The 13,129-nt window shown below is 47.0% G+C and overlaps 2 protein-coding genes across 2 annotated transcripts; one reads left to right on the top strand and one right to left on the bottom strand.

Annotated features, from left to right (window-relative positions):
• Nucleotides 1-4,180: 4,180 nt before the first annotated feature.
• FEZF1 (FEZ family zinc finger 1) lies at nt 4,181-7,553 on the bottom strand. Its single transcript, XM_032276153.1, has 4 exons — nt 6,438-7,553; nt 6,046-6,180; nt 5,668-5,800; nt 4,181-5,224 (listed from the first exon to the last, which is right to left on the bottom strand). The coding sequence occupies exons 1-4, from the start codon at nt 7,236-7,238 to the stop codon at nt 4,866-4,868; spliced, it is 1,428 nt and encodes a 475-aa protein (XP_032132044.1). The 5' UTR covers nt 7,239-7,553; the 3' UTR covers nt 4,181-4,865.
• A 155-nt stretch (nt 7,554-7,708) lies between these two features.
• Nucleotides 7,709-12,509, top strand: LOC116550261. Its single transcript, XM_032276152.1, has 2 exons — nt 7,709-9,005; nt 12,378-12,509. The coding sequence occupies exon 1, from the start codon at nt 8,468-8,470 to the stop codon at nt 8,945-8,947; it is 480 nt and encodes a 159-aa protein (XP_032132043.1). The 5' UTR covers nt 7,709-8,467; the 3' UTR covers nt 8,948-9,005; nt 12,378-12,509.
• The last annotated feature ends 620 nt before the right edge of the window (nt 12,510-13,129 follow it).

Below are 13,129 nucleotides of genomic sequence, written 5' to 3'. Positions count from 1 at the left end.
TCTTCTGTGAGAGTAATCTGTGGTTTTTAGCAAAAATATAGCAAAAAGACAACGATGTTTTATTGGATTCAAAATTACTTTTTATCTCAACAGCCAACAACTTTATATTTTTACCTACTGAAATTTAGGTTGGTTTTAATTTTAATGCTTTTGAAAATGCATTCTGGTAACAATAAGTCATGGGCCCTTAAAATCATAAACTTCATGAATAAGAGATTTACCCAGTACATGGGTTTATAAAGTAAAAAGGAAAACATTTTTGTTTCTGCTCCAATTTTGAATTTGAGATCATTGTATTTTATACTGCGTGTCTCACAATAAATATTTTACAAGACAAAATATACCTTCTACAGTTATACCTTAGTTTATTCTGAGTATTACCACTTCTAGCAAAATTAGGATTTCTGACATTGATGGGTGGGGGGGACATCTGTGAAATAGGATGCACAGATTCTGGGAATTACAACTCCATTGCATCTTGTGGATTAACTTCTCCTATACTTGGAGAAGGGCAAAGTTTCATAAGAAACTCACTAAGCCTCCAACATCATTAACAAGCAACTGCTTAGGTGAAGCCCATATGCAATGCTTTCATTTACTACTAACAATCGACACTTTAGTCTTACTCTTGCATAATAACTTGTTCTTAAACTAAAGTTTGGGAAATCTAAACAAATTGTTACCTTTGGAAGAGATTATTGTAAATCAGGATTTGGGTTCTGTGTTAATAAAATAGGAATTTCGCTGGGCATGGTAAAACACATGTAACATGCCTGTAATCCCAGCACTTTGGAAAGTGGAGGCAGGAGTATTGCTTGAGCACAGGAGTTCAAGACAAGCCTGGGCAACATGGCAAAATTCTGTCTCTACCAAAAATACAAAAATTAGCTGGGCATGGTGGCATGAACCTGTGGTCCAGCTGCTTGGGAGGCTGAGGCAGGATTGCTTGAGCATCAGAGACAGAGACTGCAGTGAGCCATGAGTGTGCCATTGCACTCCAGCCTAGGTGACAGAGCAAGACCCTGATTCAACAAAACAAAGATACGAATTCAATATTTATAATGTGAATTGTGCTATATGTTCTGATTTCCAAAACTGAACTAAATATAAGGTCTCAGTGAATTACTAAGTTTCTAAAATTAGTCTCTGCTGCCCTTTCCAGAGGAGGGTCATCTTCCTTATACCAAAAGTTAATTCCAACAGAGGGAGCAGAAGGTAAACCATTTCCCTCATCAGATAATCTTGACAGTGGCCTCTCTTCCTCACTAAACATGAGAGAATTTGCTGGCTAACGTCTGATCAAAAGAAGGTGGACTGGGACAAAACCAAGTTTCAATTCATACTTTTAGGGAATCTGTTTCATAAGCAAGCATAAAAAACTATAATAAGACACAAGTAACACAGAGACATGTACACACAGACATACACACATGCAGAGGTTAGATAGTTGAAGGGAAAAAAATCACCCTTCAATATTAGTTGAGGGGAGAGAATTGCAGGTCTTTCCCTGACTATTAGTTAAGTATTCCACTTCATCATTTTTTTTTTCTCCCATAAACTTAATCCCTAAGCTTATACTCTCTTTAAGGAGATTCTCCTTCATGTAAGCTCTAACAGCTTTATCATAAATCAAAGTTCACTGATAATTTACCTCCTGAAAAGTAGTTCTCTTGAGTGCTTCATTTTAGAGAATTTCCTTTTGGCCTCCTCTACTTAATCACTAACACTCCAGGCTGCTCAAACATGTGAGCAGACAATAATTTCCTGTGCCTGCCTTCACGGGAACTATTGCACCACCCCAGATCAGACCTTATAACAAAGTCATTCCACATCGTCATGTGGAATGTACAATAACGGTTTCTTTATTTTTTCTGTTTCCTTCGTTCTTTTATTCTATTCTTTCTCATCTTCCTTTCTTCTCGGGCTTTTTCTCTCCTCTCCCCTCCCCTCCCCTCCCCTCCCCTCCCCCCTTCTCTCTCACTCTCAACCTCTCCCTTTTCTTCCTTCTTCTCCCTCCTTTCTCTCTTTCTTTTTTTCTGGATTGAAACAAACCAATTCTATTATTCCATAGAAGAGTCCTCCCCACCCCCAATATGTCAACGTACACTAGCATGGGGTATTTAATGGTTTAGTAATGTTTCTCAATAATGTTCACTTGGCTTTCCACCAGGAAAATCGCATCATCTCTAATGTCTAGAAGAATCTACACCCTGGGTTTTGAGAATAAGTTCAAATATGTGTTGACAACAAGTTCAAGAAGCAAAGGCCATTTCCTGCTCTTTCACTGAAATGTGTAAGTTGCAAATTATAATGACTCCTGATCTCATTCTCATTTACTCAAACCAAATGCTTCCAAGATCTGACTAAGCCACTTTGGAAAAGGTGATTCATAAACTCTGCGGCATCTCTCAAAACTCCTTCGGAGGCATAGGCAGCTGTCAAGGAATGTGGCCAGAGCCTGATAGAAGATTATCAAATCAGCTATAATATTCAGTGAGAGATGGAGCTACTTCGGGTCGCCTGGATTCAGAATCCAGCCAGCTGTAGCGTTCCAAGACGCTCCATCGCTTTCTGGAGTCAAATCTAACATGAATTTGGCCTCAGCAACGGACAAGGGCTGGCAGTGAGGAGGTCAGAAAAACAGAAACTTCGGGATTCGATCTAATCATGGCTGGGCTGGAACTTGTCCCCGGTGTCCACAAAGGGTATGCGTCCTGGCACAAGCGTTGAGAAAGTTCTGGACCAGACGCCTGCAGGAAGTGTCAGGACTTCCCTGTTCTGGGGACCTTGCCAGCCCACACCAGGTCCATGCTCTCTAGATTCCCATACCCGCTCCCCACAACCCATAAGGGGCTCAGGCCAAACGTGGGGTGGGGGTCCCCGCGGGGCCCGCTCACCCGCCCGCACGCGATCACCCCACTGGGGCTGTTCGTCATCTCCTTGCTTCCTAGGCTATCGAAAAGCACTCAGACCACCCACTCTTGGTGACCAGAGCCGTCAGTCTTTCCCCGCCATGAAATGAGAGTTCGGGTGGCCGCCGCCGCCGTCCTCCCCACCGCCCCCCGCCCAGTGTCCGCTGCACAGCTCCGCTCTTGGTCTCACCGCTCGGCACCGCCTTTTTCTGGGCGCAGCAGGACGCGTAGAAATAAGGCAGCGCCGCACATTTAAGTTTATTCCCCGCAATTGTCGGGGCAGTCAGGGAGCTGGCGAGGCTGCCCTACAGTGGGTGCAGAAGGGAGATCCTTGGATTCTGTAGAACCTGGGTCCACGGTGTGGACAGACGGCGGATTCTCGGCTGACCACAGCCCTGGAGGGAGCGCGTGGGCCGGGGTGGGGGGGGGGGGCCGAGATGCACCCCCGAGGCCTACAGGCTGGCCGCACTGGCCCCGGGCCTGACTGGGTGATGGAGACCGCGGCGGCGACAGGGGGACCCCGGGGTCCGCTCCCCTGAATCGCACTCCCATGATGTGGCCCCTCCGCAGTAGCACGACTGTGCTGGGCTGTGAGTTCGTCTGGCAGCTTCTACTGAGCAGCTAATAGTATAACAACCCGGCTTTGATAAATCTGAACTAATTACCCCTCTTAATTAAAGTCTTTAGCAGTTGTTTCACTGTTTTGGCAAGAAAACAGGAGAGACTTGCAGTTAGAAACACCAGAGCCCGAGCTCACAGCGGAGCCGCTGATTAACACTTGAAGAATTTCAAGGACCTGGCACCAGCCACAGTTTGGTTTTCGGCCATGTTTCCTCCTTGAATGGAAGTATATTCGTTTATAAACATATATACACATGTAAAAACACGGAGGCTCCCTTTGCCAGCTGTGTACAAGTCAGTATGTGCCTTCAGGATGCAAACAATAGATACCTGTCTATCTATGATTGTAACACATTTGAGGAGATGTACATTGCACGCAGCTATTGGATATGTTGTTCCCATTTAACTGTGCACTACAAGGTGGTCCAAGCCAAATTTATGTTTGTCAGAAAACTCCATGTCTTCTGCTTCTGAACTTTACCAGATTTCATAACTGTATCCAAAGGTGTAACCATTTAGAAGAGTCTGCACTTGATGGATTTTCAGACCAAAACATTGTTACTAATTCAGGTTTTAGATTTTAAAAAGGAGGACTAATCAGGGGGTCAGAGTCAGGGATTTTTAGCTGTAAAAACAGAACCCTAAAGTTTGTTGATTAAATAAGCATGTTCCAAGTATTTATTTCCAACAGTCAACGAATCAATTTTCACGTGCAATAATCAAAAGTAAAATTCGAAATCATCATAATGAACCACCCTTATCTAATGTGTATGTGTGTGTGCTCACGAATGTGGAATGTACCCTTATGGGCGCACACATCTATGCGTGTATATATGACATACACACAGTGTTTTGTTACTTCAGGGAAGGAGGAAATGATAATAAACAACCAGCAGATATCTTGAGGCCGGAGAACCAGCACAGTGGAAATATATACAATAATAAAATTAAAACGATGCAGCATTCCCGGGTAGAATAATACAGATCTCAATAAATATAGCAGAAATTTGTTTAAACAAAACAAAACAAACACCATCTCTCCACCCAAGATGAAAAGCCTTTCCAAATTAAAAGAAGAAAAGAAAAATAGAAACAAAACCCTCCAAATTTTTCATAATTGTTAGTGCCTATATAGAATATAATACACAAAACCATTTAGCAGGTGCATGCAAGAGGCGAAAGGCCAGGGGATGTAGAGGCTTCCGGTCGGGCCTAAAGTGTGGGACCCAACAAGCCCTGGGGTCTGGAGACGAACTCAGATCAGGAGCTCTAGTCTGCCGCTGCCTCAGCGGTGGGGGCCCCGGCTGAGGCTGGGAGGAATCTTGGCCTCGATCACTGGTGGACCTGGTGGAGCCCGGGCTGCAGGGGCCCCGGCGGTGGCAGCGGCTGCTGCAGAGGAGGCAGCGTCACGGGCGGCTGCTGCTGTAGCGGGGGCAGCGGTTCTGTGCCTGGTTCGCCAGCGGGCGTGCGGGCCAGCCCCAGGCTGCTGTCGTGCAGCTTGCGGACGTGCTTCTTGAGGTCAAAGTTCCTGCAGAAACCCTTGCCGCACGTGGGGCAGGTGAAAGGCTTCTTGTCGTTGTGGGTGTGCATGTGGAAGGTGAGGTTGTAAACCTGGTGGAAAGCCTTGTTGCAGATATTGCACTTGAACTGCTTCTCCCCGCTGTGGGTCAACTTGTGGTTTTTGTAATTCCCTGAAACAGACAAATGACAGGGATGTGGTTCTGAAAAAAAAAAAAAGGCCTTAACAAGGGAGGACACGTCGAAGGTTGCGCCAGACAAACAGAAGAGCCGCCACAGGTTCCACAGCCAGTGCAGGGCTGCTATCCGTGCCTGCACTTGTCTCTCCAAGTTTATTTTCAAACATCGCATCAACAGCGATGCCATTTCCTTTAAATCTTAATACATATTTATCAGTCCAATTATATAGAATGAGAACATGCGGTTAAAAAAATACCTTGTTTTATGAACTATGTCTTTCTCTGATACTAAACAAACTTCTGGTAGGGGGTTAGAATAGCAACAAATGCGCCACATAACTACACTTTAAACATTGTCTTCTAAAACATCCCAAAAAGATTAACTATGGCTTTTCATAAGGCTAACCATGAGACACAACATTTCCTGTTTTCCCTACCTTTTTGATGAAATCCTTTGCCACAGAATTCACACACAAATGGTTTGTAGCCCGCGTGTATTCGGGTATGTGTGTTTAAAGTGGAACTTCTATTAAATGCTTTGCCACACTGGTTACATTTGTGAGGTTTTTCCTAAGCAGGAGGAAGGAAAAGCAGAGACGTTAAGGTTATTTTCTTATTATGTGAAGTTCTGCAAACTCAAAACACAGTATTGCTTAAATACTTTAAAGCAGAACAAAGGCAAACAATACATGGCATTCACCCTGTTCAGCTAGCACGTTTTAAACGAACCTTATCCTAAAGAGTAAGGCTTTATCGGCTGTTTTCTGCAAACAGTTCCGAAGCAAACTAGGTGGAATTAAGACGTAGGAACACACCTGCGTGTGAATGATCTTGTGCCTGCACAGGGTGCTTGCTTGCCTGAAACCTTTTCCGCACACTTTGCAAACGAAGGGTCTGGCTCCTGTGTGCACTGGCATATGACGGGTTAAGTTGTAGTGCGCATTAAAGACCTTAAAATTAAACACACATAGAACAGGTTAGCTGATCAAGTACCTTTGAAATCAAGCCGGGCAGAGGGAGGGCAGGAGGAAGAGAACCTTACCAAAAGTGTATACAAATAATTACCCCACAAATACTAAAAAGGGAGGAAGGAAAGGAGGAGGGGAAAAAAGGGAAGGAAGAAGAAAGGAGGGAAGGAAGAAAGGAAGGAAGGAGAGAAAGAAGGAAGGGAGGGAGGGAAAGGATCGCCGTTTTGCATAGTACTTGCCTTTCCACACACTTCGCAAGTGAAAACTTTGGGCTTGGCATTAGGAGAGCCTCGGCTGAAGTCCGAGGTTTTGAAAGCGATTTTTTCCGACAGAAGCTGGGCGCTTTCTTTCATGTAATGCTGCAGCTGAGCCTGAGACAGGTCTTTGAAAGCTACTCCTGAAGGATATTTCTCCACTGCCGGGACCACCAGTTTATTCCTTTCGGCTAAATACGTTTTTGGCTGCGGGTGCAAAGGGGAACTGAGGAAGTAGGAGGCCACCGGGTGGATGTTCACGCCGGCTGCCGGGTGGCACGGGTCGTCACCTCGGTTCAGGTAGCACAAGGCGCCCATAGCGTGGAATGAAGAGTGGTTGACCACACGCGGCCTTACCAGCTTGTACTGCTGCAGCGGCAGCGCGTCGCGGGCCAGGTCGCTCTTGAGACTCAGTGCGCAGTTAAGCAGGTCGCTGCAGCTGAATGCCGGCGCCGAGGGCACAGCAGCGGGCGCCGCCGGGGCCTCCAGACTCTCCTTCCGCGGCTCGGAGCCCGTCACTCCTGCCTTGGGGCTCGTGTCGTACGCCACAGGCACGAAGGGGATCATGCAGGGGATCGACGAGTTGAGATGCAGAGAGTGCTTGGGTTCCCCCTTGGGTAAGGCTCCCTGCAGGAAGTGAGGGACTGGCAGGGCCTTGGGCTCAGGGGTGCGCGCCATGATTCGTTCAATGGAGAAAGCCAAGGGTTTGGACGTGCTCATCATGTTGCCCCGGGCTGGAGCAGTCGCTAACATTTTGGTAGTCGCGTTGTGGCAGCTACTGTCCATGTCTGAGTCTCCAGCGTCCGTCAGCCGGGGCTGGGCTGCGCCGTCAGTCGCCTGGTTCCCTGCTTGTCACAGACCTGCGGAGAGGGGGACGGGCACCATCACCACCAGTAGCCTCCTCCTCCTCCTCCTCCCCAGCATCACCAGCCGAACCTGCCTGCCCAGCCCAATGGACTCCTGCCAGCCCATCGCAGAGTTCTTGGCGCACCAATGACTCGGGGACAATCACTACTTATTTCTATCAATAGAAAGTGTTGTGTCAATAACGCAGCCAAGATCTCGCCAATCGTTAACTTCCAAGAGGAGAAGGTAAACTAGATAATTGTTCAATTCGCTTCCAACAGTCAACAGGAAAACTTTTTTTTTCCGCTGCAGTCAGTAACTACTTTTCATTGGTGAGTGAGGTTCCCCGCCCAGAAGAGGCGGGGGCGCTTTCACCCGCGTGGCGCGCCCTCCCCTCCGCGCACACACTCTGCCGCGCACACTTCACTACCCTCCGCCCCCCCCCCCCCCCCCCTCCCCTCCTCTGTCTTTCTAATTCTCAATCTGCTTAACCAGGCTTTAGAGGCCAAGCAAATCTGAGATCAATTTTCTCGTTTAGCTTTAAGTGACATCATCTAAAATCATTGTGCAAGGGCTAAATAAGGAAACGGAGTCTAATTCAGGGGCAAACGCCAGGCTATATTTATCAAACGCCAAGCTCCAGAAAGCCTCGGCCAGGAAGCTTTGGCAGCGAAATCCGAGATTTCGCTGGTTGGTTCCGCCGGGCCTGGCTGGGCCGGGCTGGGCCGGGGTAGTGTCTGTGCCACCTCCTTCGCAGACCTCCTTCTTCCTCCAGGGCTCGGGGTGGCGCGCTCCCGGAATCCCGGAGTCTCCGCGGCCCGAACCGAGTCTGGACCATTTAGAAGACGTCAGCAGGTAACTGGCCTTCCAAAACGCCCCTGAGAATTAAAAGCCTTGGGAGGCTTGTTATGTGTTTGTGGTTTTGTAAAGGCAATGCCCGTGGCAATAGGCCTGGGAAAGTCGCACTTCCAACCACAAAGTTAAGGAGTTGGAAGGAATAATCGGGTGTCACACCACAAGAAACCTTGACTCGATCGGACCCCACCCAGGATACACACAAACGCGCGCGCGCGCACGCTTCCGAGTTTCCATTGAGAGTCTGGAAAGAGCATTTCTTTCTTAAGTACCTGCTCTCAGCTAGAGCTCTCCCGGAGCATTTTAAATACTGAATGCCGAGCGGAGAAGGGAAACAATTTATTAGTTCCCACCCGGCTGCCGACCTCTACGAGTCTCCTCGAAGCAGCGCAGGCGGCAGCCTAGGTGTCTGTGCGCAACAAGGAGAGCTGCCGGCGCTGGAGTTGTGTCCACAGGTACCCTTGCGCCTCGCAAAGAGCGCGCCTAGAGACAGTTTCCACTGCAATGCCCCCCAGCCGAGCACCCGCCGGGTGTGGCGCCTCGGCCCAAACTCCTGGGGCGGCGCGACGGTGCTGGTGGAGGTTTCAGGGAAGACTTCTGTGGCTGCTGCTCCGACCGTGCGGGTTCCCGCCGCCCAGACAAGCTCTTACAGGAGCGCGCGGGAAGCTGCGGCGCGCACCTTCCCCGGCGCAGTCCCTTGCCAGCCTGCGATCACCCAGAGCTGGATTCCGGAGCTAGGCGCGCACGGAGGGCTGCACAGAGTTGCAAGACGCGGCAGCTGTGAGCCGGCGTGAGGAGGCAAAGGGAGAGCGCAGAGCTGCAAGCAAAGGGCGGTGGGGCCTGGACCCTGAGGTGAGGGGCCGACAGTAGCAGCTCAGGGTGCCATCTGCCTGGTGAGTTAACCTCAAGTGGGTGTGGAACAGATGGTGGCGGGTGTCAGGTATTGGGCCAAGTGTAGTGTGGGCGCTCTTCTGTAAGAACCCTGAAAAGAGTTGACGGCGTAAGGCTGGATAACGGCGGACTAGAAACTCTAGGATTAAGTCTCTGTCCAATTTCACTCAAAGATACGAAGCTAGGCCTTTAATGAAGGAAACTGACCTCAAAGTATTCCTTCTTCTCTACCCCATTCTCAGCTAATGCCAGGCAAGCCACCCGGGCCCCTCCGTCCCACTCTAGCTTTCTGCGAAAATCAGTTCCCCCTCTGCCCCTAGAGCCAAGAGGGGTGGAAATGAAGAGAGCTTGTGCTGGGAACGCGCCTGAAGTCTAACGGAAAGGCAGCGGCAGCTGGATGGGTGGCGGGAAAATTCAAAGGATGAAGAAATGGGGGAGGAGGACTGAGTCCTGTTGGAAGTTGAGGACAGCCAAGGGGCAAGATGGGGGAGAAGTCTGGCTGAATATGTCTGGTCTCTGCAGCTAGGCCTAGGAGTGCCTCGTTTCAGGTCTCGAGGTTGCTACAGGATGGGACAACTGAGGCAGCAGAGAAGGGTAGGAGGCGATCGCAGAGCACTCGGCCGGAGCAGGCAAAGAGGTGCTACACTCCAGGGTGGCGCTTTGGAGCAGTCCTTGGTCTGCGTGCAGCTACTGGGGATTCGCCCAGGCTGCACATTTTCTTTCCTTTTGCTGGGGCCGCAGGTCAGAGCACCCACACAGAGCAAGCGAAGAATCGTCACACCCCCAAGAGGCGCTTCGGAGTTGTCTTTGGCCCAAGCGCAGACACTCAGAATCGGTCAACACTGGAAAATTTCTTTTCTTTTGCTGTTGGGGCCCCAGAACCAGTCTCCTCCTTTTCCCTGCTCAGACAAAGGGCGCGGGACGGGCTTTGCTGGAGCAAAGTGGGTGTGGGGAGGTCTCTGTCCCACGACAGATGGGTCGCAGTTAAGACTTTAATTGCTGACTTTTGGGCCGGATCAGATTCCTTTTCCTACCTGCCACTTCCCAACAGCGAAAATTCCCCTCCTGCTGCCCTCCTCCGTCAAAGGGCTAGGTTGAAAGGAAAAAGCAAAGAAGCGCGAAACAGCCCGGCTCCGAACGGCTTTGGAGAGTCCAGATGACTTGTCCACAATTCGCCGGCCTTTGAAGCCTTACCTGCCTTCTTGACTGAATGCCACCAGTTTGTTTTACGTTTACGGTGTGTCCCTCCCTCTCCCCTTCTTTTCCTCCTCCCCTCTCCTTAACTGCAAAAGAGCTTTTATTTGACCTCTGTAAATTTCTCCTTTGTGGTATACCAAACTAAAAAGGAAAAAAAAAAATTTGCTAAGAGGTATGCATGCTTTGGATAGTTTATATTTCAACCGTTTGCTTTTCACTGGTCTTTTCAGGATTCGCCCTTTTGGCAAGTGTTTGAAAATGGTCATTTGAGTTAACACAAATATGGCAAAGCATCAGTTATGCTCTTCCTTTAAGACAGCCTTGAGTTTACTAATCTAAAGACTGAAAAGGTGCTTTGCAACTCCCGGCCTTGATATCCAACATTTGTTAATTTTTCAATTCAAAACCAAACTACAAACACGTGTTAATTAGTAATACTATATTAAATAAGAATTGTCTTAAAACACAAAATGTACTCAGAAAGGTTTTCTATCTTACTGTCCAATCTGTCCAGTACTTTATTTCCAAAATATATCTGAAAATTACAGAAAAGGCAATAAAAGTAGAGTAACTTCAGCAAATTAGGAAGCTTTCAAAACAGTTCAACACAAGTATTTTTTAATTTACTAAAAAGAATGCAAAGGAGCCTTGTTTGTTTTGTTAATGGCAAAATAGAAACTCTTATAGTTTCTTTGGATTTTCTTCGAGAATCCTATAATCCCCTTTTTTTGTTGAGAGCTGATGATTAAGTGTGCCTCCACTTTCCATCCATGGAAAGGCAGTATTTATAACCTCAAATCCTGAGGGAAAATGAGTTTAAGTGTATGGTTTGTCCTCTATGAAATATTCCGAGGAAATCACAACAGTTCATGATATAACAAGGCCAGAAAACAAACTCTGGATTAAGATATATTTTAAAAATAAGAAAAAGGTGCTACTCTTCTAAAATAATTTAAAATTAACTTTTTCTAAGGAATCTAATTTTGACTTCAATACTTTTTAAGCAGGGTTCTTTCTATCACTAAAAAATACGAGTAATTTTCACAAGCTTTTTGCTGAAGTTCCTATCGCAAGCGAATGCAGTTTCTGGCTGTGGTTACTGCCATTCAAAATAAAGGGTAATGAGATAATAGAGCCATACATTACCAAATAAGCTATAATCTCTAATCTCTTCTTCCTTGATATGTCACAAAATACTATTGAATTTTTCTAATTAAAAATGAATTGGAAAATATTATAACTAATTCCACCTTCTGCCTAGTTCATGGACTTGTCCCTGATCATGTTTTTAGAGTTTTCAAGCCTGTCCAAAATCTCTGACCCCCAGCCGCTTCACCAAGAACAACAGTCTGCTTTCTCTTTGCTTTAGCTTGTGGGGAGGGGAGACGAAGGCATTATTGTTATTCTGACATCACCCCCTACCCCAGTCCTGATGTTCAAGCACATCTACATTTTTTCCTGTTAATACACAGCACCAAAGGCAAAGTACTGTACTTCTAGAAGGAAAAACACATTTTTAAATTCCTCTACATTTTCTATTCATAGTCTTTATCTCTGGAAGGTCTTTTGTTATTTCTTTTGGTGTGTGATGGAGGGAGGGTGATGGGAGAGACACAAATAGCAAGGGTCTATAGGTTCAAGGGGAGAGTTTTTGAGTGCCTCAGATTACTCACTCTGTGACGGGAACTAACTTTCCAGCATATTAGCAAACATATTTGCAACAAGTTCAAATTTAAGGCTACCAATGTGCTTTTAGTTAGTTTGGTAGCAAATAAAGAATTCTTGCTAATTTCCTAAAGCCTGTGAAGGACACTATTACAGGTTATTAGTGTGGGAAGCGTCGGTTAACTCACAGAGCCCTCCTCTCTTTTGGGAAAGAAGTGGGAGGGAGGGTTGTTGTTTGCCTCTAGACCTTTGTTGTTACTATTTCTTTTATATTAGGATTTCCTTTAAACTCAGCGAAATTATTTCTCTCAAAACAGAATTTACATAGCAAATCAGTTTGTGAAAGAAAATGAAGAGCTCAAAAGCGAGAGCTGTTAATGAGGCGGCAGGCAATACAGACAGCGATCACTTGGGCTCAGTTCGTTTCTAACCCTCCACTAATGCTGAGATTTTTCTCACCCATTTCCACAGGCCTGTGAGGTGTGTCCCTCCAGATTGAGAGGCTATGACTCAGGGCTGGACCTGATGAAAAAAGAAGTTTATAAGCCGAGTCACCCAGTTTCTCCAACCTTTTCTGTGCAGCAACAACATCCAGCAAAGTTTTGCTTGTCACTTACAAGGGTGTTACTGAAATCTGGAAGGTGAACATTTAGAAGACAGCACAAACATGCTCTATTGCTCTACACTGAAACACTTGCCTCCAATGATAGAAAAAGCTGTTTTCCTGCAATTGGTTGATTAGCGTTTTGCAGCAGTTCCTAGAGGATTTTAAAGACATTTTGTGTTTGTAGTCAAAATTAAAAAAAAAAAAACAACCCACAAAACAGTCATATTCAAGACACAGTTCGGCTCTTTCCTTCACACTACCCACGAGGTTTAAAGCAGTTTTGATGTTATTTTCAAACTTTCTTAAGTGATCCCATGAAATAAGTCGATAATAGAAATTCAAATAACACAGAACAGAGGACGAGATTAGAGAAATGGAGAAGCAATAGAGATAAATAAAAAAATCCTCTACCCAGAAATCTCTAAGAACCGCTTATTAATTCAATTACCTCCTGAACTCCGGCCGGTGGCCACTCCGGCCCGGGAGCGCCCAGCGCCGACCCACTGGCCTTGGCCGTCTGAGCCTTCATTGTCGCCGCGGCCTCGGTGCCCCCTGGCCCCGGCTGCCCAGGGGAACCGAGTTCCCGCCGCTGGCGTAGGGGCAGAGGCGCCCCGCC

This window comes from Sapajus apella, unplaced genomic scaffold, assembly GCF_009761245.1.
Source record: "Sapajus apella isolate SASKATOON/1434 unplaced genomic scaffold, GSC_monkey_1.0 scaffold7, whole genome shotgun sequence".
Classification (NCBI taxonomy): Eukaryota; Metazoa; Chordata; class Mammalia; order Primates; family Cebidae; genus Sapajus; species Sapajus apella.
This window is presented reverse-complemented; position numbering and strand designations above follow the sequence as displayed.